General features: G+C 43.1%; 1 protein-coding gene across 6 annotated transcripts in view; it reads left to right on the plus strand.

Moving 5' to 3' along the window:
- KIF1B (kinesin family member 1B) overlaps positions 1 to 26,443 on the plus strand; it is a 78,141-nt gene that overhangs the window by 44,012 nt on the left and 7,686 nt on the right. For all 6 annotated transcript variants that reach the window (XM_059487541.1, XM_059487542.1, XM_059487544.1 and 3 more), the window contains 23 exons: positions 2,396 to 2,492; positions 3,257 to 3,405; positions 3,640 to 3,818; positions 4,751 to 4,888; positions 5,598 to 5,846; positions 10,714 to 10,832; positions 11,883 to 11,968; positions 12,117 to 12,246; positions 12,600 to 12,759; positions 13,382 to 13,472; positions 14,013 to 14,131; positions 14,653 to 14,708; positions 17,322 to 17,430; positions 18,009 to 18,075; positions 18,829 to 18,913; positions 19,176 to 19,281; positions 22,565 to 22,679; positions 23,211 to 23,344; positions 23,834 to 23,895; positions 24,592 to 24,737; positions 24,998 to 25,237; positions 25,620 to 25,691; positions 26,302 to 26,423. In XM_059487541.1, coding sequence (XP_059343524.1) covers positions 2,396 to 2,492; positions 3,257 to 3,405; positions 3,640 to 3,818; positions 4,751 to 4,888; positions 5,598 to 5,846; positions 10,714 to 10,832; positions 11,883 to 11,968; positions 12,117 to 12,246; positions 12,600 to 12,759; positions 13,382 to 13,472; positions 14,013 to 14,131; positions 14,653 to 14,708; positions 17,322 to 17,430; positions 18,009 to 18,075; positions 18,829 to 18,913; positions 19,176 to 19,281; positions 22,565 to 22,679; positions 23,211 to 23,344; positions 23,834 to 23,895; positions 24,592 to 24,737; positions 24,998 to 25,237; positions 25,620 to 25,691; positions 26,302 to 26,423 — 2,831 coding nt within the window. The remainder of the gene's footprint in view (positions 1 to 2,395; positions 2,493 to 3,256; positions 3,406 to 3,639; positions 3,819 to 4,750; positions 4,889 to 5,597; positions 5,847 to 10,713; positions 10,833 to 11,882; positions 11,969 to 12,116; positions 12,247 to 12,599; positions 12,760 to 13,381; positions 13,473 to 14,012; positions 14,132 to 14,652; positions 14,709 to 17,321; positions 17,431 to 18,008; positions 18,076 to 18,828; positions 18,914 to 19,175; positions 19,282 to 22,564; positions 22,680 to 23,210; positions 23,345 to 23,833; positions 23,896 to 24,591; positions 24,738 to 24,997; positions 25,238 to 25,619; positions 25,692 to 26,301; positions 26,424 to 26,443) is intronic.

Genomic DNA, 26,443 nt, shown 5'->3' on the forward strand with positions numbered 1-26,443 from the left:
CTTTTATTTATCTTGGGGTTGGGCTTGTTCCAGCAGAGTTATGAAGGTTTCTTTAATTGTTCCTCAGTCTGATTCTTGTACGTTCATCCACTCTGGTGTTTCTGCTGTTCTGTGGAAAGCAGCAAAGCAGGCTTGTGTCCATCTCAGACAGCTTATTTAAATTCAGTATAAAAGAAAAGAAGAGCGTTTTGTAGCACAAGGAACTATAAACCATTCCCATCTTCAGCGCTGTCCCATTGTACCATCCTGTGTGCTGTCTATCTAAATTCTGGAAGAAAACACAGAGCTGGCTGTTCTCTCTTTATTTGCTCGTTGAAGGCAAAAGAAAGGAACTTTTCTGTGCCCCTCAAATCCAGGGGAGACTCACACACAGCAGTACCTGGGCAGACACCACATCTCAGTGTTGTGGTGCAGTGTTCTGCTTTTAACTGCTCCAGGCTGGTCTTAAAAAGCTTTGTGTACTTTGAGTGTGTGGGGTGTGGGTTTGCCGGTGGGTTTGGGTCTGTTTTGTTTCCCCCAACCCCCCATTCCCTCTCCAGCTTTTCAGTTTCTCCAAAAGAATCTGGAAAGATTCTACTAAAATGCTACTTGAAGAGCTTTCCATTTCTACAATTTAGCTGCTCAAAATGACATTATTGACTTCAGACTACAGGAAAATAAAATATTTTGCCTTTCCTTGCAAGTGAGAGAAGCTGATTTGTGTCACTTTGCATCTCAGCAGTTTTATCTCTGTTTCAAATGTAACAGCATTATCTGCATGGAATGGGGGAAATAGATCAAAGAAAGTGCCTTTATCTTAAAAACATAATTCAGGATTATGCTAGGCATTTCAGAAGAGTAGATAAGTCTGATACTTCATGAGAAGTTTCATGGAGTCTAGAATGGATTTTTGGTGAATCTAAGAATTTCAGGAGGAATATCAAAAGAAAGGATATGTATTTGTTTTGTTTGCAGTACTTAGGCTGCTGGGCTGAGGTTACTTCCTGTGTGAGTAAGTAGCCAACCTAGGGTGAATAGAGCAGAAACAATTTAAGAAGGAGCATTTTAGCCAAATTAAATATTCAAGAAGAAATTAGACTCTATTTGGAAAGGAGATACACCTCCAGATTCTTTCAGGTTCATAAGTAATATTTTCTGAAAATAGCATTAACAAATGGTAGCTGTGCCCTTAGAAAGTGCAGGATTTTGAATACCACGAATTCAATATCCCTGAGAGCAAAAATTGAACTTCTTATGGCCTTCATATGATGGCTGAGTTTTAATTTTCTAAAGCCCTCCTGGCTGAAGCTGACACCATCATTTTGTGGATAAGTGATGCAGCTCTTTAGGTGAGATGCTTAAGTGGGATGGGAGGAAAATGTAAAGCTTTTATTCTGTAGCTCTTGGATTTAAGAACCTATTGTTACAAACTGGGCATTGGAGAAGAATTTTAGGATTTGGAACTGTGGAAGAGAGAAGGTTGGAGTACAAGATGAGTGCCTTCAAGAATTCTTAAGAACTCAACAGCACCCTTAGTGAATTGTTGTAACTCTTGTATAAAAATCTTGAGAAACCAGTTTAATTTGTGTAATAATATGCCAAAGGTTTATCTTAAAAAAATAAAATACCCTAGTGTGATAGACTTTGAGACCAAGAACACAGTGACAGAGTCTGTTCTAATTTGTATTTGTTTTGCCAGCAAATAATAAAAGGCTCATTAGGTTTAAGTAGCATTTGTTTCAAGGCACGATAAGGTCTGAACAGGAAGAAAATGCTGTTGTACCAGAAGCTATTGCTGAAGTCTTCCTCGTGGAGAAGCCACTGCACAGACTTTTCTGCCAGGGCCGTGCTGGTATTTTATCTTCTGATGCCTTAAATACACGTGAGAGAGTGGTACTTGCATGCTGTGGGGAAAATCTAATTGAAAACAAAGTGCTTCCCTCACTAATATTTGAAATTAATTTTTTTTTTTGTATAAAAAGGCAAATCAGTGGTGCTGTTAATCCTTCTGTTTGAGAAATTGAAGGTGAATAATACTCCCCTTTCAAATTTATTTTTGCATTTTTTCTCTATTTCTGCTTCTTTTCTACCTCTCTGAAAGCAGCAGCCAGCCTCCAAATAAAATGCCCTTCTTCCTGTCTTTAGCAAAAACCCCACAAAAGAAGATCCTAAAGCTTTCCCTCTTCTAGACACTGTGTACATGTAAATGTGGTGATTTTAGAGTCCAGCTCTTCTGTCCTGTGCTGGCCTCTGTTGTGTTTGCAGGGAGGGTGCAGCAGTGCAGTGCTGGTGTGACCTGTGAGCCCTTGAAGTGTCTGTGTGGTGTGATCTGTGTCTGTCACTGAGCTCTCCGTGTCTCTCAGCTTCCTCCTGCTCTTGTCTGTCCTCCCACACAGCGTCTCCTCTCTCCCCACAGGACTATGAGAGCAAGCTGCAGGCCCTCCAGAAGCAGGTGGAGACACGGTCCTTGGCAGCTGAAACAACAGAGGAGGAGGAGGAGGAGGAGGAAGAAGGTGAGTTTGAAGCTAAAAATAATTTGGGTATAACCAAGTGTAAAGGGGCCGCTGCTGTATCATCTCTTGTAATAGATAGAAAACTTGCTTTGGAAAGCTGCAAAACATTGCAAGTTCTTGATCTGTAATCTTCTCAGCATCCATATTTCAAATACCCATTTATAGAATTCATTCCACATGAACTGTAGACATACATCTTCTAATGCAACTGGTTCACAAACTAGATTAGTTTTACCCCAAGCTTTGATTTGGTGCTCCTGGAGGAATCTCTTCCTGGCACTAACAGAGCTCAGATGTCTTAAAATAAAATAACACTGTTGCCTTTGTTTCCTTGTTTTGATCTTGAAGTTTCTCTTTTCCTCCTTGCTAGGAATTCTTAGAATGCTGTGACATGTCTGTATAACTCCATTTCTGGACAGTGGATAATTTATTACTCTCATTATACTCACTCTCATTCCACTCTTTCAGCATTTGGCTTTAATAGTTGCCAAATAACTTAAAATAATAGGAGCAGAAAAAAAATTGTTTCCTCTATTCCAAATCTCATTCACATGATCATTAATCTCCTCTGCTAATGTTGAGAAAGTTTGAGTCCAGTTTTTCCATGATGAATAATGAAAATGTAGAAAATGTTTGTTTTCTGCTCTTCCAGAAAATGTGTTGAGAGCTTGATGGCACAGTCAGCAGGAGTATTGGATACTGCATGTGATGGTTTTGAGAGGAAGCCACATTGTTTTATTTCTCTGTTTCTTTGCCCTTCCCAGTGCCCTGGACACGCCATGAATACGAACTCGCCCAGTGGGCTTTCAGGAAGTGGAAATTCCACCAGTTCACTTCGCTGAGGGACCAGCTCTGGGGAAATGCAGTGTATCTGAAGGAAGCCAATGCAATCAGTGTAGAGTTAAAGAAAAAGGTAGGGACATGGAGAGCCAGTTTTTGAGTTTTCTGACCCATCAGTTTTGATTGTATAATCCTGCTGTAAATGCTCTGAGTTTCTTGTAATTGTATGCCTCTCGCTTATTAATTTGGGCTGTAAAAGTGTTCAGAAAACGGTGAGTCCTTGATTTGGGTTCTGTGTGAGTGAACGTGCCAGGGCGGGCAGCACGTGGCTGCTGAGGACCCAGGTGTGTGTGTGTGTGCCGTGCAGGTGCAGTTCCAGTTCGTGCTGCTCACAGACACGCTGTACTCGCCGCTGCCCCCGGAGCTGCTGCCCCCCGAGCCGGAGAAGGGCCGCGAGCGCCGCCCGTTCCCCCGCACCGTGGTGGCCGTGGAGGTGCAGGACCTGAAGAACGGAGCCACGCACTACTGGTCCTTGGAAAAACTCAAGTATGTCAGTAGTGTTAGAGAACAGAATTCCCTGTGTCCAAGGAGCTTCACTCAAAAATTTCTCCCCTTTTCTTTGTCGGTTTCTGGTTTTTCTCTGTCCTCCCAAACTTTCTAGACAGTGTGGGATGTTCTAAATACCAGCTTTTCAGATTGTTTGAACAAGTGCACTTTTCTCCAACTTCTAACCTTAGCTTCACTTCTAATTTTTGTGATTTGAGGTTAGACTTTATCTTTTGAATGCAATGAGACTCATCACAGCTCATCTCTGTGCATTACTTTTTTCAGCCCTTCCACTGTAATAATTTCCTCGCCACCTGCTTTATGTAACTTCACAGTATATGACATAATTTATGATGAAAATCTTAAATAAAGAAGACTTTATTTCTATGGAAGCTACACAAATTCTTTCACAAATTCTGACTGCAATCTGAATTATTTTCATCACGTGTAAATGACGTTTCTTTTCCCCATTCTCTAAATATTGACTGAAGGACTTTTTTCCTACTAATAACTTCTAGACAAAGGATATTGCAGTGTGAAGCACTTGTTTTCTTCAATAAAAGAAATGGATAATTAGAGTCTATAATGGAATTGGTTCACTTTTGAATCAAAATGCCAACATTTCTGGAGTGGAATGCACAGAACTGCCAAAAGTTACTCAGTAACATGGTCTGATAAAAAAATTGAAGCAAAAAATATCCCAGAATTAGATGTGAAAGAGGAATATTTAGAAGTGTATTGAAATCCAAGATTTATGTAAGCTTCTGCAGTGACCTTGCCTTGTGCTTAGAGAGCTTAGCTGACAACCAGACTCTCTTAATATTTTTGGGAATTAATGAAGCACCAAACTTAGGGCATGGTGAACACCTCACTTTGTGTTCTCTGCCTCCTTACCCCTGTCTCTGAGCTCTTTGCTGCTGCTGTCTCTGCAGGCAGAGGCTGGAGCTGATGCGGGAGATGTACGACCGGGCGGGGGAAGTGGCCTCCGGCAGCCAGGAGGAGCCCGAGGGCTCCATGACGGGCAGCGACCCCTTCTACGACCGCTTCCACTGGTTCAAGCTCGTGGGCAGGTACGGAATGGACAGCGCCTCCCGCAGCTGCACCGCCAGCTCGGGCTCAGCCTGCAGCGCTGGATTAACCGTGGGGCCTCTGGGCCTGCTGGGTCTTGTCTTTCAGGGATTTGGAATAGACTTTAAATACAGTTAAGAGTAGAAAATGCCAGTTCATGTGTCTAGTAGTAGAATGTGCTTTGAGTGAGCATTTAGTAAGTTACAAATTTATTTTAAAATATAACCATCTAAGTTCCATCTAAAGTCACTGGAGCAGAGCTGTGAAAATATGAAGAACACTGGAAAAGTGGTCCAGTCTCTCTCATATGTGGGATTCAAATAGTTTGGTCATACCTTAGGGAAGTGTCTGATGTGATTCTTTAATATTTCCTGCTGTCGGCCGCACCTTTACGATATTTTTATTTGCAGAACTGCTGTGTTGGAAAATAAGAAATGTATCTCTGTTACGTGGATGTCCTCTCAAGTTCTGTATGCTCAGTTCTATATGCTCAGCCATGTTTCTATTCCTTTTTCATTTGCTTCCTGCTCCATTCAAGAGCACTCTTTTCCCTGACGTTGTTGGCAGCCTCCTCGCTCCCGTTTCGTTGCAGTGCAGGTGGTTTGAAGGCGTTGCTCGTTGCTGAGGGGTCTCTGTGCTGAAGGCAGCAGGGGCTGTGGTGAGGTTCTGTGTGCTGACCCTGTTAATCGGTGTCCGTTCGCTGATGTGCAGCTCCCCCATATTCCATGGCTGCGTCAACGAGCGCCTGGCCGACCGCACGCCCTCCCCCACTTTCTCCACGGCCGACTCCGACATCACTGAGCTGGCAGATGAGCAGCAGGATGAGATGGAGGACTTTGATGATGAGGCCTTTGTGGATGACACTGGCTCCGACGTTGGGACTGAGGAGGGATCAGACCTCTTCAATGATGGGCGCGACCCGTTTTACGACCGATCCCCTTGGTTCATTTTAGTGGGAAGGTTGGTGAGGTTACTCTGAGAATGGCCAAAAGGGACCAGCTCTTGCTGCAGACTGCAGTGGCTTTGCCTTGTGCTACACTGATGGTCAGTCTAGCCAAAATATACATGTCCATAAATTGGAATTGCCAGGGAATGAGTGTAGTTCAACGTTAAGTTTTAAATTCCTGTGTCTGGAATGAAGACCTAAGTAGTAATTGAGAAAATAACCCTTAGATGCGACAGTGTGAGTAAATCTAGGTAACTGTTGCACCTTGGGGGTTTATATACAGAATTTAAACCTTTATATAATTCCCTGTTTAGCCGTTGCAGGGTCACTAAGACAGAATTGTAGCATGTTATTTTCTTCCATGGAAGAGAATCTGACTGTGGTGGGAAGTCTTTCAGTCCAAACCCAGAAATCTATTGGTTTTGAAAACAGGTTTAACATCCGCTGCATACGAAAAGATGGCATGTGGAGAAAGAAGAATGGTCCTTTCTGGATGAGGAAAAGAGTGTTCTCTGAGATGATTTGGCTTCTCAGATTATGCTTGACTCTGTAGCCAGTATTACATGGTGGAAAGTCATCAGCATTGCAATTCATTATCTCTGTTTATCAGCACTTTCCCCAGGCACTATGCTTGAATTCCTGAAACAAGTTTGCTTGGTGGATTTTAGAATATTATTGAGCTTTCCAGAACAGAGAGAATTAGGGCATTACCAGACCTCAGTCTCTGATGCAGACCCTTAAGGACAGCAAGTTACATTACAGAAATGTAGTTCTTCACACTGTTCTTTCAGTAATAGTCTCACTAGCACGTTTCTCATTACAAGGAATAGAAACATTTTATTTAGTGGCTTGGCTCCTCTCTCTGCTGCTTCCCTCTCCCCTGATGATGCTTTTGTGCTTCCTTGCTTACCCTGTAAGCCAGCATCCTCATTAAGGTGCTTGCCACAGGCATGGTACAAAAAGGGCTCCATGGCCAGCAGAAGGGAGGAACAATGAAACAGGGACCAGAGCTTGGCCAGTTCAGTGTAGTGTGTCTAACCTCAGGCATTGTCAGTAGTGAAACTTGGAATTTCCTTGATCCTGTTTTTTAAACAAAAATTACTAAAGTTGCAAGAAACTGTGTTAGTCCTCTGTGGTCTCTGAATCTGTGCCCTTACATGCAATGCTTGGTGCCACGTTTTACAAACTCTGATTGTCTGGTTCAGGTGGGGAGCAGTTTGGGAAAGCCATGTGTGCTGCTGTGGGCTGGCTGGCAGCTCCTTTGAGCCCAGGGTGCCCCGTGTGCCCCTGGAGCCTGGGAAAGAGCTGAGCTGCTCCTGCTCCCTCAGAGGGCTCAGGAAGCACAGCACGAGCTGAGCAGATGCAGTGTGCAATGCAAACACTGCTGCTTCCTGGCAGGCACACGGAGCAGAGTCCCTGCTTTGTGCAGAGTTCTGAGCTGTGGAGCTGCAGCACTCTGCATGGTGTGAGCTGCATGTACAGAGCTGTGAATGTGTTGAGGGATCAAACTTAGTTCCTATTATGAGGCTAGAGAGTGACTTTTGCTCAGTTGTTGGTTTCTATTGTTTCTATTCCCGTTGTTCTGTTGTGCCCATTCTGTTGGCAGAGGCTGTTAGACTGTCCAGCACCACGGAGTAGGAGCTATTGTGAGTCCTGTGTGTCTCCAGTGTGAGAATTCTGCTTTTGAGCAGTGGCTTGCAAGCACCAGGGGTGTCCATCTACATAGGTATTGTATTGAGCACAAGGCAGTGTTCAGTTTGTATCAAAACCAGAATTCCTTATCACTTCCAAGTGTGTACTGGTTGATACGTTATAGAATGTGAAGGACAAATAAAACAGTTTTTAGTATTTTTGGGGAGTTGTCAGCAATAACAAGTGCAGATCATGAAGGAGAGGAGGAGGAGAAATGGAGCATGTAGTTATCTAACTCCCTGGCCATCACAGTTATTTTCTTTTCTCTCTCTGTGCTATGACTGTCTTTTATTTGTAACTCTTAAAGAAAACAAAAAAGAGCTGGTCCCTTTAGCCATTTCTCCTGGCATGCTGGGTTTCTTCAAGATTGACTCTATTTAATGGTGTGACATATCAAGCATTTGCTTTTTTTTTAAGGGAGGTGGGAGAGGACTATGGGATATTTTATTTAAATCCTGATGTGTTTATTTTAAAAATATCTGCCATCATTTTGAGTTCTGTTGGTTTTGTTTTGGTTTTTTTACAAATTGTGTCTGTTAAATTTAATTTCTAGTTTTGTTGTGAGTATGCCATTTTACCTCACCAATCTTTCTGCTAATCCAGCCCCCCTCTTTCAGTCTGCTGGGCTAAGTGCAGGGGGACACTTAGGGACTCTTTGGGGAGTGGCAATCCTCACGGATGTGTGAAGAGGAGGAGGAAAACCTTAAGATATCATCCACTCCTGACTTGGCACTGTCTCATGGTGGAGCAGCTGTGGTGCTGCATAACCCAGCTCTGTTCTGGTGCAGCACATGTGCAGTTGCTCTCCACTCTACACAAGAGATGCAGCATTTTCATCAGCAAACAGGAAGCTTTAAACTTTTTTGCATTATGTGTTTTTTTTTCTCTAAGTTAAAATTATTCCAGTGAACAAGGTGACTGGATGGAAGCAAACTGGGGGAGAAGGGAAACACATTTTTTCCCTGGGATGGTCACAGGGTAGGGGTTAATCCAGCTGAATGCTTTGCTGGCACATGTTGAGCAGCACCTTCAGAACTTTTGCCCTGCAAATGAAGATGTATTTTTTATTTTGCATGCAGGTGATGCTTTCACTTTCCATTAGTTTGGCTTTGAAGGGAGAAGGCTTCTGCAATGCCTGACTGTTTTTAGTTAGTGAGACTCCTACTGTGCACATCAGTGCAAGACTCCGTGGCTTCTGTTGTGTTGGGAAATGTCTGTTCTCCCTGGCTTGAAATGTGCTTTTCAAACTGGGTGTGTTCCTCATGTTGAGCTCAGAACCACATTCCTTTTGGAACTCCATCCCTGATCCAGTCCAAGTGAACCATTCCAGTTTCAGGGACTGTTCTCTTACGTGGTTGGGTGCTAGTTCCTCAGATGTGCATCACCTGAAATTCCAAAGCTAAAAATGAAAATGTTAGAGGGAAAAAATAAAATTTAACTTCTCATTTTGTTACTTGAAATTGTCTCTTTTCCCTTCCCCTGTTTTATGAGTGCTTACCTCACTTTGAAGCAGACTGAAAAGGAATTAAATCCTAATCTTAGTGAAGTGTTATGTTGAGTTGGTTTTTGTTGTTGTATGGTTTTCTTCATATTTTTGTTTTGCTACTTTGTAGCCATATTAATCATCCTCTTCTCTATTGCATTTTGTCACCACTTTTTTTCTTAGTAGCATAATTTTTGTGCCTTTGGTTCATGACTGACACCTGTTTGACTTCCTTGTCATTTCAAAAAGAGTTCATTCATCCTTGGAAGGGACATGTGAACCCAAGGAGCAACACTTCCCTTTTGTCATGCAGGACTTTTCATAGGAATGTTAAACAATAACAGTTATAAATTACAGGAATTAGTTATTCGTAATACTAAAGACTAATAAAAGAATTGTAAGGGTGGAGTTAGTAAAACAGGTTACCGTTGTTTAATATAATTTAATGTGCATAAATTCATTAAAATTGCATAATTAGTCACTTTAAATTTACTAAGTGGTAAAAGTATTGGTTAAAGTTCTGTGCATCTCAGTACCCTCCTGAACTCTGAAACAGCTCATTCAATAAGCAAAACCTTCCATATTTTCCCCTTGTTGAGAGCTGTTCTTTAGCTGACTTGTTGAGCGTATCAACATTTAATATCTTGCTCAAGCTAATTCCACTGAAGTGTGATGCTTTAAACACTGCTGCAATTCATTGCAGAAACGTAAAATAACTTAATAACTTTAGTCTGACTTTTAATTAAAATGTATACAATTAAATTTGTTGTCTTCCTGCTCCGAAACAGACCCTGTTTGTATATAACTTAAAAGTTAGTGCAGGGCAGGATCATCCCCTATGGGGCCTAAATGCTGTTTTTCCTTTTGGAAACTGTAATTTCTAAGTGGTTGCTCTAGAGTAGTGCTGTCATGTCTTATTTGTTATGTTCTGTTTTTTCAAAGAAATAAATCAAATGATCCTAAAGAGATTTACCTGTGAAGACTTTCAGTCTTCCACTATCTGTGCAATCAGTGAATCTTCCAAGAAACCTAAGTGATGACTTATGGTTTATTGTGGATTTCTGGTTATTCTGCACACAGTGTTATCAAAGGAATATAGAAGAGAGAAAACATTCAGTCAGTGTTTTTAAAAGAGTGGGTTTATATGTTCAGTAAAAAATGGAGGCTGTGTGAGCACAGTAGATCAATTCCTTTTAAATTTATAATTTCCAACTACCTCATTCTTTATCATCAGTAGTTCCCTGATGGATTCTGTCAGCCTGCTAACAGCTCCATTCACAACTTCAGTGCATCTCTGGTTACCTTCCATAAGCCATCCTCTCTCCCTGTGTCTGTAACTCATTCCTGCGATCCCTGGGTCCCTCTGAGCTCTGACCGAGAGCCTTTGGTGGCTGCCTTGGGCTTGGCCAGAGCTCTGTGCGGGCAGGGTGGTCCCAGCACCTCCTGTGTGGGCAGGGTGGTCCCAGGAGCTCCTGTGTGGGCAGGGTGGACCCAGGACCTCCTGTGTGGGCAGGGTGGTCCCAGGAGCTCCTGTGTGGGCAGGATGGACCCAGGAGCTCCTGTGTGGGCAGGGTGGACCCAGGACTTCCTGCAGGTCTGGGAGATGCAGTGTCTGAGACCTGACTGTTCCAGAGCCAAGCAAAGCTGCAGTGGGGTTTGGCACACCGTTGCTAACGCTGGCTGTGTTTCTCTCCTCCTGTCACCAGAGCCTTCGTGTACCTGAGCAACCTGCTGTACCCGGTGCCCCTGATCCACAGGGTGGCCGTGGTCAGCGAGAAGGGCGAGGTGCGCGGCTTCCTGCGCGTGGCTGTGCAGGCCATAGCAGGTGAGACACTGCTGCCTTCAGAGCCAGCCTGGCAAACCAAACCATTCTCCTGATACTCCAACCTGAATCACCTTCATGTTGCAAAGAACACTTGTTCTCTGTTGGTGTTGAAATTATTTCATTGTTTCACCATATGGGCTGAGCATGAATAAGTCTTGAAATAATGCTACTGAAGAAAAGATTTTAAAATTATCATGATGTTGTCCACTGAATTTTGTACCTGGCAACTAATGCAACGCTGCTTTTTAGGACAGTGGAAGATCTAACTACTTTCAGAAAACTAAAACTAAAGGAAAGCTTTTTTTTTTCTGGCAACCAGTATAAACAATGCAGAAGGGTACCTGGTTTGATCGTTTTGGTGACCTGCATTAAAGTTAAATGTACCAAGTTTTAGCTGTGCTCAAACTATCCCTTTAAATAATGCTCAGAAATGTGCTCCTCTGGGGCCTGGGGAGAGCACGTGAAGAAGTTCCTGAACTGATGGTTTTCAGCATGGTGGGAACAGAAAGCAGCAGCAGTTTCCCCCTTCATTGCCTCACTAAAAACGTGGAGACTAGGAGCTGCTTTAACACAGTGTTTAATCACCAGGAATTCTTTTCAGAAGAGAGGAGTAGATATCCGGGGTGTAGCGGCCTCAGCAGTGCTGAGCTGCCATTGTGTGTGTGCCAGAGTTCACTGCAGGTCACTGCTCAGTCCCTGATGTTTCACAATGCTCAGTGTGAGGTGGGCTGCTTGGCAGGGCCATGCCTTAGCCATGCTGCTGGGAGCACAGATCCTTCCCATAATTTGCCCTTTCCAGCAGTGGCCAAATGCCAGCAGTTCTTGCTTCTTTAGGTAGGGTAACCCTGGAAGCTTCACTCTCCATGGGAACATATAATGCAGCTCAGACTCTGAAGATGTGTAAGAATCACCCTGGCAGGGATTAAAACAAGTGAATTAAAATCTGGTTTAATGTGTACAAAAGTCTAGTTTGGTTTGGTTTCCTTAGCATTGACTGAATATTTCCAAATAAATATTTATCTATGTTCTTTTTTCCCTGTGTTTTTTTAGCTGATGAAGAAGCCCCAGATTATGGATCGGGTATTCGACAGTCTGGCACAGCTAAAATTTCATTTGACAATGAGTATTTTGATAAGGTAAGAATTCTTAAAATTGATCTAGGTATCTTTGAGTGTAGTAGCTTGTGCTTCTAAATAAAGAACACATGTTGTGGGGAAATAAGGGGATGGCAAACTCAGAAAGTGCAGAAGTCTGTTACAAGCCACTGTTACATTTAATTTTCAGAGTGACTTTTCTTCAGTTGCCATGACTCGGTCTGGACTGTCACTGGAGGAGTTAAGGATTGTGGAAGGGCAAGGACAGAATTCAGAGGTTACCACTCCTCCAGAGGAGATCAACAGAATGAATGAGCTGGGTAAGCAAGAAATACTTGGTGTTTGGAGAACTTCTGGGAGATTTGTGACACTTTCAGTCACTCATGGAAAGGATTTCTGAGTGTCCTTCAAGAGTGTCATGGTTAGAGAGAGGTGTTACCGGCAGGTTGAATGTGAGAGATCCTGGTTGAACATGAGAGATTCATTTGAAGAGCAGTGCTGATAAGCTTCCCAGATATTTGGATCTTTTGGTTATCAGCAAATTATTTGGATTTAAAAGGGAAAAAAATGTGATGGGACTAAACTGTCTCCTGAAGAATTATTTCCAGAAAAGAAAGGAGAAAAAAAATGAAAAAAAAAAAATTCATGTGGGATTTTTTTTTTTCTCCCTAAGACTTGAAGTCAGCCACTTTGGATGGAAAGATGACTATGGAAGGATTCACGGAGGAAATTGGTGATCACCTGAAGCTGGGCAGTGTGTTTACCTTCCGTGTGACAGTGCTTCAGGCCAGTGGCATCCTGCCCGAATATGCAGATATTTTCTGCCAGTTCAAGTAAGAATTTGTCTTCACTTGCATTAGGCAATTAATGGTATAGAGATATGATGAGATAATGATAGAGAGAACAAAGAACAGTGGGCAGTGGAACTCTGAGAACTTTTCAGATGGGAGGACGTGTTGTACAGCAGAGAAAAACACCTTGTCCTTACTGGAGTTCTTGGTCCTCACTTTCTCTTAAGCAGATGTCAAGGATTAAAGTTTTGCAGAAAGGAATTAGGAATCAAAGTGGGCTCATAAGTTACTAGTTTATAGATATCTTGGGGTTTTAAGCTTTTAATGTGAAAAATTCAATACTAGATTGTACATACACTCTTTTGAATGAAAGCTGCATGACCCTGGAGGAAATCAGTACTTCTCAAGTGAAAGTGCTCTTAGGCTTGGGTTCTTAAGGAAGAAAATAAAAAGGAGAAATAAAGACATAAAACAAGTACCACAATTGTGGTCCCACAAGACTATGGTATGCCCAGCTTTAGGCCATCACTTAACTGCTTCTAAAGTTCCAGCAAAATACGTTTCTTTTAGGGTTTTAGGATTTCCTTTCAGGGTTGGATTCAGAGCACAGCAATCTTCTTTAAACCATTCTGTGGTGGCTGATTTTTGGTTTATTTTTTTAAAGCTTTTTACATCGACATGATGAAGCTTTCTCAACAGAACCTCTCAAAAACAATGGCAGAGGGACTCCCCTTGGGTTTTACCATGTTCAGAATGTAAGTAATGCTTCCTATGAGCAGTAACTTCCTCTGTCAGCACTGGCAGTTGTGTGTGTCCTTCAAGGCACGCAGAATTATTAGGAATAGACAGTACTAGGAGTGATCAGGTGAATGATGTAATCCCCATCATAAAACAAAACCCAGAATGATTCTTTGTGGCAAATTTAACTCTTCCTTCACCTCTACTTCCTGCCATTGAATTCTGTGTTTCCTTTCCAGGATGAAAACAGTCTAGAGTTCAGGAAATAAAATACACATGTGAATAGCAGTGCTCATGATCTCAGATGAGCTGGATATATCTATTTTTATGAACTGTGTAATGCTTTGGTTACATACAGCCTCCTCTTCTTCTACTTGAAATGCCTGATACTGAGGCTTTAATTTTCTCCTTTCTTGGAGAGTAGAATTAATGCCTAAACCAGAAGAGAATGCAGTTGCTTTTCCTGTGAGTGACACTAAGTGATATGAAAAATACAGACTCCTAAAAGAGATTTCCTTTTTTGAATGTCTCATTTTCTTTCCTTACCCTTGAAATAGATTGCTGTGGAAGTGACAGAATCATTTGTGGAGTACATCAAAACAAAGCCTATTGTCTTTGAAGTCTTTGGACATTATCAGCAGCATCCTCTCCACCTGCAGGGACAGGATCTCAACAGGTATTGGTCACTAGCCTGGCATAAAGGCACTTGGGGATCATGCTCAGGTTATGCAGTTTTTGTACTCCTGAAATTGTGCACCACAGCCTCAGAAGCAGAATCCCTGATGGAGATGATTCTGGCAGATGCCTGTTTACCCAGTGTAGTGACTGATGGAATTGTTCTGCCCTGTCAAACATGGGAAGCTGTTCTGCCAGTGCACCCTGAAAACCCCCTGGTGATTGGAGCACTGCACTGGGAATACTGGGAGCTTCAGCAGGGATCTGTGAGCTCTGGGAAAATCTCAGCAGTGCTCCTAGGGTTGGTTAACCTAGAATAGAAAAAGAGCACAGTTTAGTCTGAGAAGTGTGCTGAGCCCCCTTGTTTTCCTGACAGGGGAGATTTACCTGTCTTCATAGAATTGTGAGGATATTTTTAGAGATAATAATAGGTGTGTGTATACAAAGATGCATGTATGTGTATTTGTGTATATTTCTTATGTTTAACTGCCTCTGTATTGATAACTCTTCATTTCTCTGTAGCCCTCCACAGCCTTCTCGAAGATTCTTCCCTCCTCCTATGCCACTGTCAAAGCCAGGTGAGAACAGCTCTCTAATTCTGTACATCACAGGTCTGCTGCTGCAGGTGGAGGTTGTAGTGTATTCCTGAGGTATGCAGGACTCCAAGAAATGTAAATGGAGTGAGTGCTACAGGGGGCACTGAATGGCTTTGCTGGCTCTCTGCCCTCTTTAGGTTTTATTTTTATTTCTTCTCAAGCTCCCATGCAAGAAGTGCTGCTTAGTTCATTAGGGGGTAGAATTCCATTCCTGCGGTATTGACCATATTCCATGAGATCTGGCTATGGCTCTTCCCCTGCTTACTGAGCACTTACTGACTGGAAATTTGCCTATTCATTAATTACTTCATCTTTTTGCTCTCTCATGTTCTTGTTTAGTGAGTGAGTTTATTGAAATGATTTTTGGTTTTCTTTGCTTAATTGGAATAATGCATGCTGAACTCTTTTGTGATTTTTTTTTTCCATTTCACCTTTAATTTCCTCCTTCTCCCTCTTTGTCTCACCTGCATATTTCTACCATCCTTTCTCTGTGTGTGTTGCATTCCCTCTGCAGACCATGAAAGGAAAATTGAGTTGATTAGGTACCTTATGTCTGGCTATGTAAACGTGCATGTGCTGAACACGCTGTCCGAGCACGCCACCGTGCTGGCCTCCTCTGCCGTGGCTGCTTTCCAGGATGGAGCTGAGCAGCTGCCACCTTTTCTCTTTCTGCCTGTTCCCAGTTGTCAGAGTGAGCGGGCTCCTAAACGAGATGGTTAGTAGCCACACTTGGTCTGTGATAGATGTAGAAGTAGTTCCAGAATGTGCTTCCAAATTCCTTTTTCCTTCATCATGTGGTAGTATTAGGAGTAGAAGCTGCCATGGTTGTGCTCATGGAAGGATGCTGTGCTTGAATTCAGGGCTCTTCTAGAGAGAACCATAGGGACAGTCTGTAGACTCCAGTGTGCTGGGAGTCACAGGTTTTTTTGTGTCACTGCATCTGTTCCCTGAAACTTCCAGGACCTCTGATTTTTCTGTGCTCTGCATAGAGTTTTGTGATACTGGGATGAGAGATGCATATGAAAACACAGGCAGGTATAGAGGAAACATTCTGCTGTGTTCTGTATAGGTTTCCTTTTCACTCATCTTCCTTTCCTGCCACTAACAGTGCTGTTCCTCACTTCCATTTGTATTCTGTTTTATTTAACTCAAAAAAAAGTCATGCTGATTAATAATTGTACCAGAGCAAGTCTGTGAGAACACCTAGAATCAAGCTTTTATGTTTGGTTAGATGTGTCTTTCTGTTGTTTTTCTCTTCTGATACTTTTGAATGGCTCTGCTTGGCAATAACCTGGAGTGACTTGTGTGTTTGATGTTCCTCTGGCTGGAGTGAGTTCATGTGCAGCTGCATGAGAGGATTGGGTGTAAGGGAGTTACTACTACCCTTAGTAATGTATGGGAAGGTAAATGATGAGCCCCAAGCTGGCTGCCTCCCAGGGTGGAGCTCTGCTGTGAATAACTGATTCCTGCAAAATCTGTCCCTCTGAGGCAGCTGCTGTTTTACCCAGAAAGGAAACAGATCTCAGAAGAGAGCACCTAGGCACTCGTGTAGGGACCTGTTTTATCTGGGGGCTGTGATGTCCTTCCAGTCCACAGGAAATTCAGTCACAGTAGAAGCCAAGGGATACAGAGACGTAAAGGTGGGAGAACCTAAAGAATGCCTGAGCAAGGGGGGATTGGGTCTTGAGAGGTGGAAGGGAGAATAATTATGTGGCTTAATAAAAGCAGTGAGGTTAGTATGTGAAAGGAGAAAAAATGGAAGATCAGAGTGACAAAAATCCCAGTCAGAGTGTAAGGAATGAAGCTTTTAAAATGTTCCCATTTATAAAAATGTAATGAATGAACAGATACAAGAAAGCATGTAATGGTAAGTAAAAGGTTTGGTGTGTGAGGGAGTATTAGGTTATTTCTAGAATTTAAGCTGTCTCATTTTTTTTTAAACATGGTTTATCCCTGCATTTGAATGAAAGGAATTAGAGGGGATCTGGCTGGTTATACTCACTAATACCAAGAGATAAGGAGCCCAGAAAAATACTTAGGCAGGATTAGGGCTCTGGAATAAGTCTTGTTCTGCCTTTTTAGATGTACAATATCTTAACCAAGTGATGCAGGGGTCTGGCAGTTTGTAACATGAAGAAGTGAAGACTGAAGTTTTAAGTTCTTTTCCTATTGTGTGGGGAAGGTGAAATGGGTACTTTATGGATGAGTAATGCTGCAGATGGACAGACATCAGGAATTCTAAATCACCAACTGTCAAGCCATAAAGCAACTGATGCACATTTGAGGAAACTTCTTCTCTGTGGAAGAGGAACTGTGTATTTTTCCAGGCTCTTTGGATGCACTTTTGTTCCATTATTTAAGTTCAAAAATTTTTTCTATTCTTGTAACCTAGATTTAAAAAACACTTAGAGAAATAATGATTGTTGTAAGTAACTGAATTTTCATGGTAAAAGCTGTGGTCTGCCTACATACACAGAATATGTAGGACCTCTGAAATGGCACATTTCTGTGAGTCCTGAATAGGCTTTACTTGTTCAGCCTTTGTAAACTACTCTTTTTTTCTTCTTTCTTTCTTTTTTTTTTTTTTCCTTTAAGTGCCAGCTACAAAGCTGAATACTATGAGCAAGCCCAGCTTGGGCCAGAGTGTGAGCAAATACGACCTGCTGGTGTGGTTTGAGATCAGTGAACTGGAGCCAACAGGGGAGTAAGTCCTATATTAATATTGTGATTAATATTGTGTTTCAAGAACCGTGGTTTATGAGGTTTCTGGGTTTTTCCCCTTTGTTCTGTTCAGACCAGGCTGATGTTTAGCAGTCACCATGGAAAGGGCCTGGCTGGTTTGTAGTGATGGGTGTCCAATCTGCTGGCAATAGTTGTCCCCATCAGAAGGGACTGAAGTGATAGAGTGACTTTCTTTCACACTTTGAGGGGTCTCTCCCTGGTGAAGTTCCAGGCACAGGCAGCAGGAAAACTCCCCTGTGTAGGCCATGGGTTTGGGTTCTTTGGGACACTGGAGGCTTTACTCCAGTCACATAGCAGTCTCTGCTCAGTGTTCATCTCTGGACAAAGCTTTTCCCCTGACAGGTCTTCAGGGGTTCTATTGAGAGGTGAGTTGCAGTTTTCCATTGGTGCTGGAGGTCCAGTGGGTGATACTTCCATGAGTCACTGATCTCTAATGGCAGAAGGAACCTCTCTGGGGAGTGGGTAGAAAGACACTCAGGTGCCTTCAGCAAGAGAGGAAGCTGCTGTGCAGGTGCATGTCTGGTTCCCTGTCTCACACAGGTACATCCCTGCTATTGTGGATCACACCGGGGGCCTGCCCTGCCAGGGGACCTTCCTGCTGCACCAGGTACTGAGGGGAGCTGTGGGACAGCAGGGTCATCTCTGCAGGGAGGGAGGGGGTGCTGCTGCCTGGCTGTGCCCTCCTTTCCCACGCAGTGACAGGCAGGATGCCCAGGCTGTGCTTGCTCTCTTGGCTTTGGGCTGGGAGGATATTGTGTGGCCCCAGGATATTGCTGCTCCTGTGCTTGTCAGTGGGCATCCCACTCAGGAAAGAGGAAAGCCTTTTAAAAAGCAGGAACCTCTGGGACTAGATTTGTGCCTTCAGTGTTCTCCAGCATCTCTAAGGACACAGAAGGATGACGTGGACTCAAATTCCATTTGCTCTCTCTCACTGCTTGTGGTTATGACACATAATCTGTGAAGTGACTGTATCTCAGTCATCTTAAATTCCTCTTATAATCCTTAGTAATATTTTGTCTCTAGGTAGATTATTAAAATAACCCCAGATAAATATGGTTTACAGGTTTAAAGTTATATTTTTCCTACTCTGTCTTTGTGGAGTGAGGAAGGAGAAGCATTTCTTTCACATACGAGAATATAACATCCCCTTGAAGTGAATTTTAGGGCCCTGAAACAAAGAGTTGCTTGTTCAGTTACAGATGACATCTAATGATATTATTTAAATGACTTCAATGATATTAAATTATATTAATGATATAATTTTAATGATATTATTTACTTCACTTTTGCAGTACAAGTGCAGAATAGATGGGGTGTGTGTGTGAACACTTGAGCAGTGTTTTGTTTCTGAACCCCACAGGGAATCCAGAGGAGAATCACAGTCACCATTATCCATGAGAAGGGCAGTGAGCTGCACTGGAAGGATGTGCGAGAGCTGGTGGTTGGTGAGTGAATGCTTTTATGTCCTGCTCTGTAAGGAAGAAAAACTATTGCTGGTAATTCCTCTTTGTATCAGACTCTGTCATTTTTATGAGCACTGCCTGTAGGAGGAGAATTTTGAAAAAGATCCAGAGGAAGAGCTTAAGTTTTGCAACTTCCATTTACAGCTTCTTGTTATTCATGTAGTGTGAAATTGTATTTGGGAAAACAAATTCCTTTTGTGTTGCAGTTTGAATTTTAATTGATTCCTCCTCCTTCCCTTTCTAGGTCGTATAAGAAATAAAGCAGAGGTAGATGAAGCTGCTGTGGATGCCATTCTGTCTTTGAATATTATCTCTGCAAAATACCTGAAATCCTCTCACAGCTCCAACAGGTAAGTGAATGAAGTCAGCCCTGCAGCAGGAATCTGACATTTATTTGACCTCTGATGTATTGGCAGGATGTTTGGAAAGCTGGGAATGTGGCTAATTATTAAATGTAGAATTCCATGAGCACAGAACACACAGGTACAGAATGAACATCTCTGTCAAATCTTGATCCATGGGAAGGTTTGCTGACAATGCATCTGAATTGCTTTCCATGTGTATGCACCATATAGGGCAGGTGGAAAGGAACAGCTTAGGAGGACTTCAGGACTTAACCAGAACTTCTAAACTGACATCAAGGTTTGGTGCTAGAATACAGCATTGAAGACTCCACATTGTTCTGCTTCAGTGTCTGCAACCAAGTTGTAGCAAGGCAGAGGGGAGCATTGGGCACAGCCTCTCCCTGCTCTGACAGCAGAGTCACTTGGCTTCTCCCTGGCTCTGTTCAGCTGGTGCAAAGGAGGAATATCCCTCGAATGGGGCTCTGAGTGCCTTTTTCCAGAGGGGAGGAAAGTTTGAGTCTGTCTTTGCTGCACCTGCTGAGTGCTGGAGGTAGGATCCTTCCAAGCACTGGAATTCTTTCTTCTCTCTTAGAGGCCTGGACTTTGAATCATCTGTGGCATTAAAGTGGATTTGGGACGCTGCTCCTGCCTATGGGCTCTCTGCCACCTGGTGTCTGTAAAGGCAGGCAGGGACTGGGGGAGTGGCAGTTATTGCCTTCCACTAAGAAATGTGTATTTTAGTGTGTTTGAGTTAATGGATCAATGTAACTGGGAAACAGGGAGACTGCTCCTGCTTTCCTGTCTGATACTATTGGATTTGCAGTTGGAAAGCCCTGTGCTTTGTTTCAATAAATTCCTAAGTTCCTACAGAACTGTAGCTCTTTAGTTTGCTATAAGGTGGCAGCTTGGGTGAAGGATGAGTGGGATGAAGCTTTTGGCCATCTCATCCCAAAATGCCAAGGTTTGAGTTGTGGGATGAGTGCATGGCACATGGTGGAAGGGAATTGAGGCCCTGGTAAGGGATATGTCTTAATGTTTGCTCATTGTCTGCAGACGTGTTCGCTGCTTTCTGTGGGGTTTTTTCACTTTGTTTTGTTTCTTAGTCCACTTGTTCTGTTCCTCTCAGCTGTTGCTTTTCTGTTCTGCTTTTGGCTGCACTAACCGAAGCACTTTCTATGTTTTTACAGGCTCTTTCTTGATAAGGATATGCCTAGGTATTTTCTGTTTGCTTCCTTTATGCATAAAGATTCTTGAAAATAGAATGCTTTATGTCCCATTTGTATTGCTGCCACTTCCCTCAGCTTTTACTGAATTCTGTTAGCACAGCTCTTCCAGAAGTAATCTTCCCTTTCCTCTTCCATTACCTCTTCCTCTTCCTTCCCCTTCCTCTTCCTCCTGCTCCTCCTCCTCTGTGTCAGAGGCTTATTCAGGTACAGTTCACTGGGGGACTTGTGAAGGTGAACATTCCTTCACATGTGAGAGTAGGAGAATTTCCTTTGTCAGTCTTTCTGATTTTCTTGGTGTGCCATCAAATATAGACCCTTTTTGTAGTCCTTGCTATTTTCTTCCCTTGTTCTGTTTCAAAGAGCTAAATTTGGAATTTCTCACTGTCTCTGACTCTGCAACGCCGCTTGTTTGAAGGACCAAGGCAAGGACTGAATTATGAGGTTCCTTGAATTGCTCTGATCAAATAGCAGTGGCTGCCATGTGACTGCTCTTCAGCCTCTGGATTTGCATATGAAATTTAACGCTGTGGTTGCCACTCCTTAGTTGAGCAGCTGGCAGAGGAGCCAGACATGCAGTGACTGCCCAGGCTGGATTCCTGTTTCACCCTCCCAGTGGGATCCCAGCCTGGCATGGCAGCCGCACAGTCTGGGGCACTTTGCACTCTGCTTTCTGTGCTCTGCCTCTGCAAAAGAGAAGAAGAGCCTTCAGTGCTTCCAATTCCCACCTTTCACTAATGCTAAGATCCACTTCAGAAGCAGTTTTAACCTGTTTACATTTAACCTGTAACATTTAACCTTCTCTCCTCTATCCCATGCTTTGTGTGTTCCGTGCTCCCTTTTCCTCCTTGTGCTGTTGGCTGTGCTGAAAGGAGTTTGCTCGCTTCTGGTTTTTGTCTCACTCTGTAGCTATTGCAGCAAATTCTGGTTTGGACAGGCAAAGCTGTGTATATTCACCTTCCTGGCTAGAAAAGATCCACTAAAATCCATAGCCTCAAAGCTGTGCTTGACTTTGTCTTGGTGTTTGTCTGAACATCATTTTGCTCCAGAGGGTGCTGGTATTTCTGCACTGAGGAGCATTTACACCTGGGTCCTCTCTCCATGAGGAGAAATCCTGTTTGGCAAATGGTGCAGAACTGATCCCGGGACTACATACAGTGCTTTTTTTCTTGTTTCTTCCACCTCCACCCTGCTGTTTGTCCTTTGTCTTTAATTTCATCTTCTATTTTTCTGAGTTGGGAATTAGTACAGAAACTCTTTGGACATATAACTTATTTTAAAAAAATAATATACATGAAACACTTTCTTGCTTTTTGTACTACATCATTTGGACTCAAAATGGGATAAAAATAGCAAGAGGATTTGGGAGGGAAATTATATAGAGGTGATTAAGAATGAACACCTTCTGTTTCTGTCACCAGTGTGGAATGTGCTGAGTTCCTCAACAGGGGCATAGGTCTTCTTTCCAAAGGGACCTTCCTGAAATCAGTTGCTGCCTGTGAGAAAGGAGAAAGCTCATTTCCCCAAGCCCCTGCTAGAGAGGGGAGAGTATAATGATGCCTTTGGACGTGGTGATTGAGCTGTGCTGTGTGTGATGCTGTCTCTCACTTTTTACTTGAACCTTCTGGATTCCTGGGGTAGACCTGTGGGAGCTTTCATCTCCTCTCTTTCCTTGTGCCAGACTGAAGAAATGTCTTACAGAAGTCGTAAAATATGGTGTAGAAAGAATATTCCCATATACTTTTAAGATGGGCTGAATTTCAGCAGTAGAAATTAATTTTCTCTGTTTAGAAACAACTATTCAGTGCTGACTTCCCTGTAGAGTTATGACAGCTTTTGTTTTCTGCATTCCCTCTTTTCTCTTTTAGATGAGTGCTCTCCATAACAGGCAGTGGTCTTTACACCACACTGTTTGGGGTAGAAGTAAATGATCTTGGAAATAAAGAGAAGGTTTTTGCTTCAAGTATTTGTTATCCACATGACTGGAGGATGATATCAGAAAGAGATGCTTTACACTGAGTGATGAGGAACTCTTACTAGTGACCTTTTGCTGTACTTCTTTCCAGGACTTTCTACCGGTTCGAGGCAGTTTGGGACAGTTCCTTGCACAACTCCCTGCTCCTCAATCGGGTGACACCGTATGGAGAGAAGATCTACATGACCCTTTCTGCCTACCTGGAGGTGAGACACCAGGGCCTTCCTGCTGGCTATAAACTGTTTAAAACAGGACACAGGGTGTACCCAAGAGAAATGGATTCAAAAGTGATTTGAATGCTGAAGCCAGTAAGAGTATTTATTCATTTCCTGAGGACAGGGTGGAAAAAATGTAGTCACAGTTAACATCTTGATGTCAAGGTATTACTGCCTTGCAACACAAGAGATACTGGTGGTCTTGCCTTTTTGTGCCTTGTTTTATCTATCTTTGTATCTGAAAATCCACTGGAATCAGTGAATATTGCTGTGTAAGTACTGGTGTTACAAACAGCAGCTTAGCTCTTGGCTTGTGTGCAAGACACTGTTGTTTTGTCTAGTAAAATCATTTCATGGGATGCATCAAGAAATGTGGCAGCTCTCTTTCACAGACACACATGAAAACCCTTCACCAAGACCCAAACAAGAACAGATTTCAAAAGCTGTCCCAAAAGCTAAGGGCAGCAGTGTAACTTGGCACAGTTGGCTGCAGCCATTCATTCCTTGCTGGTGTTCCCTCAGCTCGACCACTGCATCCAGCCCGCTGTGATCACCAAGGATGTGTGCATGGTGTTCTACTCGCGGGACGCCAAGATCTCCCCGCCGCGCTCCCTGCGCAGCCTCTTCGGCAGCGGCTACTCCAAATCCCCGGACTCGTAAGTGCGGTGACACTCCTGGCGTTGGCCTTTCTTGTCAGCGTTTGTTTCCCCTTAGAGGATTTAGTTTCGTTTTCCTAATTTTTTTCCTTGAACCTTTACCTACTCATAGGTTCTCCAGTCTGGTTTTGCATGTTTTTTCTAGCATTTATTTCAGTGCAACTCTGATGGCTTCTCTCTTTACTGGCCTCTTTGCCATATAAACAGAGCTGGGCAGAGGGATCCCTTTTTCAATTTGCATTCTGACCTGGAATTTGCTGCATCATGTGCTCTTCCCAATGCAGGGTGGGGTGGGAACATGGGGGAAATGCCTTTTTTTAGGATCTTGCAGTTCTGGCTATTTTGTGCAAGAGAAGTATTGACATCTAGTTCTAACTAACAACTAAACTTTAAATTCTGCTTTGGGAACCACTGAGTTAAAGCTGAAGCACTTTATTTCTGAAGATAATAAATAGTGTGTTTTTGCTTCTTCTGCTTTCCTGTGAACAGCAACCGAGTAACTGGGATCTATGAACTGAGTTTATGCAAAATGTCAGACACAGGAAGTCCAGGTAAGCAGCAGCCAGGTGATAAATATGATGATAAATATGAAATATTGCAGAAAATTGCTGAGGGAGAATGTAGTAAACATTTCTGTCCTGATCAGAAGCAGTTCCTGTGTTTCATAGGAGCAATGGAACATTGCTGTTCTGTAAAATACTTACTCAGGCTTTTACTTTAGACTCAGGTCTGTGTTTAGCATTGGTAAACAAGGATTCACTGGAAACTTGATGTTTTCTGACATGGGTAACTCAGGACACTGAGTGCATGTATCACATCATGCCTGAGTCTTAGGGCCATAACCCATAACCAACAGGTGAGACTGGGTTTTGCAGCAGGAGAGCTTTTTCTTGTCTTTTGAAGATGCTGCTGATTTCTGATGCCAGCTTCACCACTTGGAAGGAATATAGTTCATGGTGTATCTGTGTGGTTTTCTTCTAAGATGTAGAAACTGAAGTCCTTGTGTTGAATTAGACTGAACAGGAGTTTACATTATATCTTGGTCAATAGAAAATATCTAAAAAAGTAAGAAAGCTGGACTAAATAAAATATCTCTGGTTGTGTATTTGCAGGTAATGAAATCCTTATGTTGTATATTTCCAGCCAAACAGCAGAAGTGCTGGTTCTTTGCAAATTGCTGATTATTTCTCTGTGACACCTCTCTGGCTATGGTTTTAACACGTCTCGTGTTGTTTTTTACTGCTCAGGAATGCAGAGGAGGAGGAGGAAAGTCCTGGATACTTCTGTGGCATATGTGAGGGGCGAAGAGAACCTGGCAGGTTGGAGGCCCAGGGGGGACAGCCTCATTCTAGAGCATCAGTGGGAACTGGAGAAACTGGAGCTGCTGCATGAGGTGAGTAAAGAGATGGAAGTCAAGATTTAAATAAATTCTCCTGGCAGAGAAGATATAAAGTGTGTGGCTGGCTGCTGAGCAGAGTCCTCAGCTCAGAATCTCAGTGTATTCAAAATAGCAAATTCAGTTTCCAGTGCCACTGTAAACTCCCTTCCCTGGGGAGAGTTACTGGTATGAATACTAAAGGATTCCTCAGAATTCAGTGTCTGTGAAATTGGCACTTTCCTGGAGGGGACGACACTGATTTCTTTTCTCACTAGGTGGAAAAAACCCGACATTTTCTTCTGCTTCGTGAGAAGCTTGGTGACAGCATCCCCAAGTCCCTGAGTGACTCGTTGTCTCCCAGCCTGAGCAGTGGAACCCTCAGCACCTCCACCAGCATTTCCTCTCAGATTTCCACCACGACCTTCGAGAGCGCGGTGACGCCCAGCGAGAGCAGCGGCTACGACTCGGCGGACATCGAGAGCCTGGTGGACAGGGAGAAGGAGCTGGCCACCAAGGTATGGCGCAGGGCAGCATCCTGCTGGCAGCCACAGGGGATTGCAGGGCAGCCACGAGCTTCTCAATAGCTTGGGGAATATCCAGTAGTGTGAGAGTTTCATTTTAACATCTTGGTTAGTGAAATAAGCCACTCTCACCGGCCAGTGCTGCTGGGGAGGTTTGGGCTGTGTCTCATTCCCCTGTGTTACTGGTTCTATAAAAACTTCCTAATTTTATCAAGTGAAGTGATTATTATCCTCTTCTGTGATTTTTCATTGCAGTTTAGGATTTGTTTTTTCTTTAATGACCTGCCAAGTGTGTCGTGGCAAATCACCTGTTCAACTTGCTCTGAAAATCTAAATACAAAGTTCTTCTTTGTGTCTCATTTGTTTCCCCCTTTAGTGTCTGCAGCTTCTTACTCATACCTTCAATCGGGAATTCAACCAGGTGTACAACAGCATCAGTGATTGTAAGGTAAATATTTCATGTAATATTTAATTGTAATACACTCTATTTGTGGTACAATAGCAGCATGTTTGTGAGTCATGGAATCTGCTGATACTGTCAAAAGATAAACCACTTTATATGAATGTATTATTTTTTATTTTCAGTCCTTTGGAAGCATTTGGCTATTCAGCATCAGATTCCAAAGGCTGTGGCAGGAATTGGCAATGGTGTGGGCTTGCAGTGTTGTACAGTACCCAGTTTATTAGCAGACTCTTACTGTCTTTCCCTACATACACTTGCCCTGTGTAAAAGAATAAATCTACTCTTAAAAATTCTGCCAGTAGGCAAAGGGAATACCAGGTTTCAAAGTGGATGATGTTTTATCCCTGAAGAAGTCAGAGTGTGAATAATCAGAAGTGTAGGACATTGATGATAACAAGCTGTGTCTGCATAAACGCTGCTGTATTTCTGCCCCCAGATGGGCTTGTGGTGGTTTGTGTGAAAATTTGCCTGCTGACTAGGGGAATGGCAGATGAAAAAGCCTTTGTGCTCTCTGAGCCATCCCTGCTGAAAGGCATTCTCAGCCAGAAGGAGCCCCAGCTGCAGCCCAGCTGCTGAGATGTGTTTGTGCTTGCAGCTCTCGGATATTTCTCCCATCGGGCGGGACCCGTCCGTGTCCAGTTTCAGCAGTGCCACCCTCACCCCTTCATCCACCTGCCCTTCTCTGGTGGACTCCAGGTGCAATTCAGTTGACCAGAAGTAAGTGTAATGTGTTAAAA

This window comes from Ammospiza nelsoni, chromosome 22, assembly GCF_027579445.1.
Source record: "Ammospiza nelsoni isolate bAmmNel1 chromosome 22, bAmmNel1.pri, whole genome shotgun sequence".
In the NCBI taxonomy this organism is placed as follows: Eukaryota; Metazoa; Chordata; class Aves; order Passeriformes; family Passerellidae; genus Ammospiza; species Ammospiza nelsoni.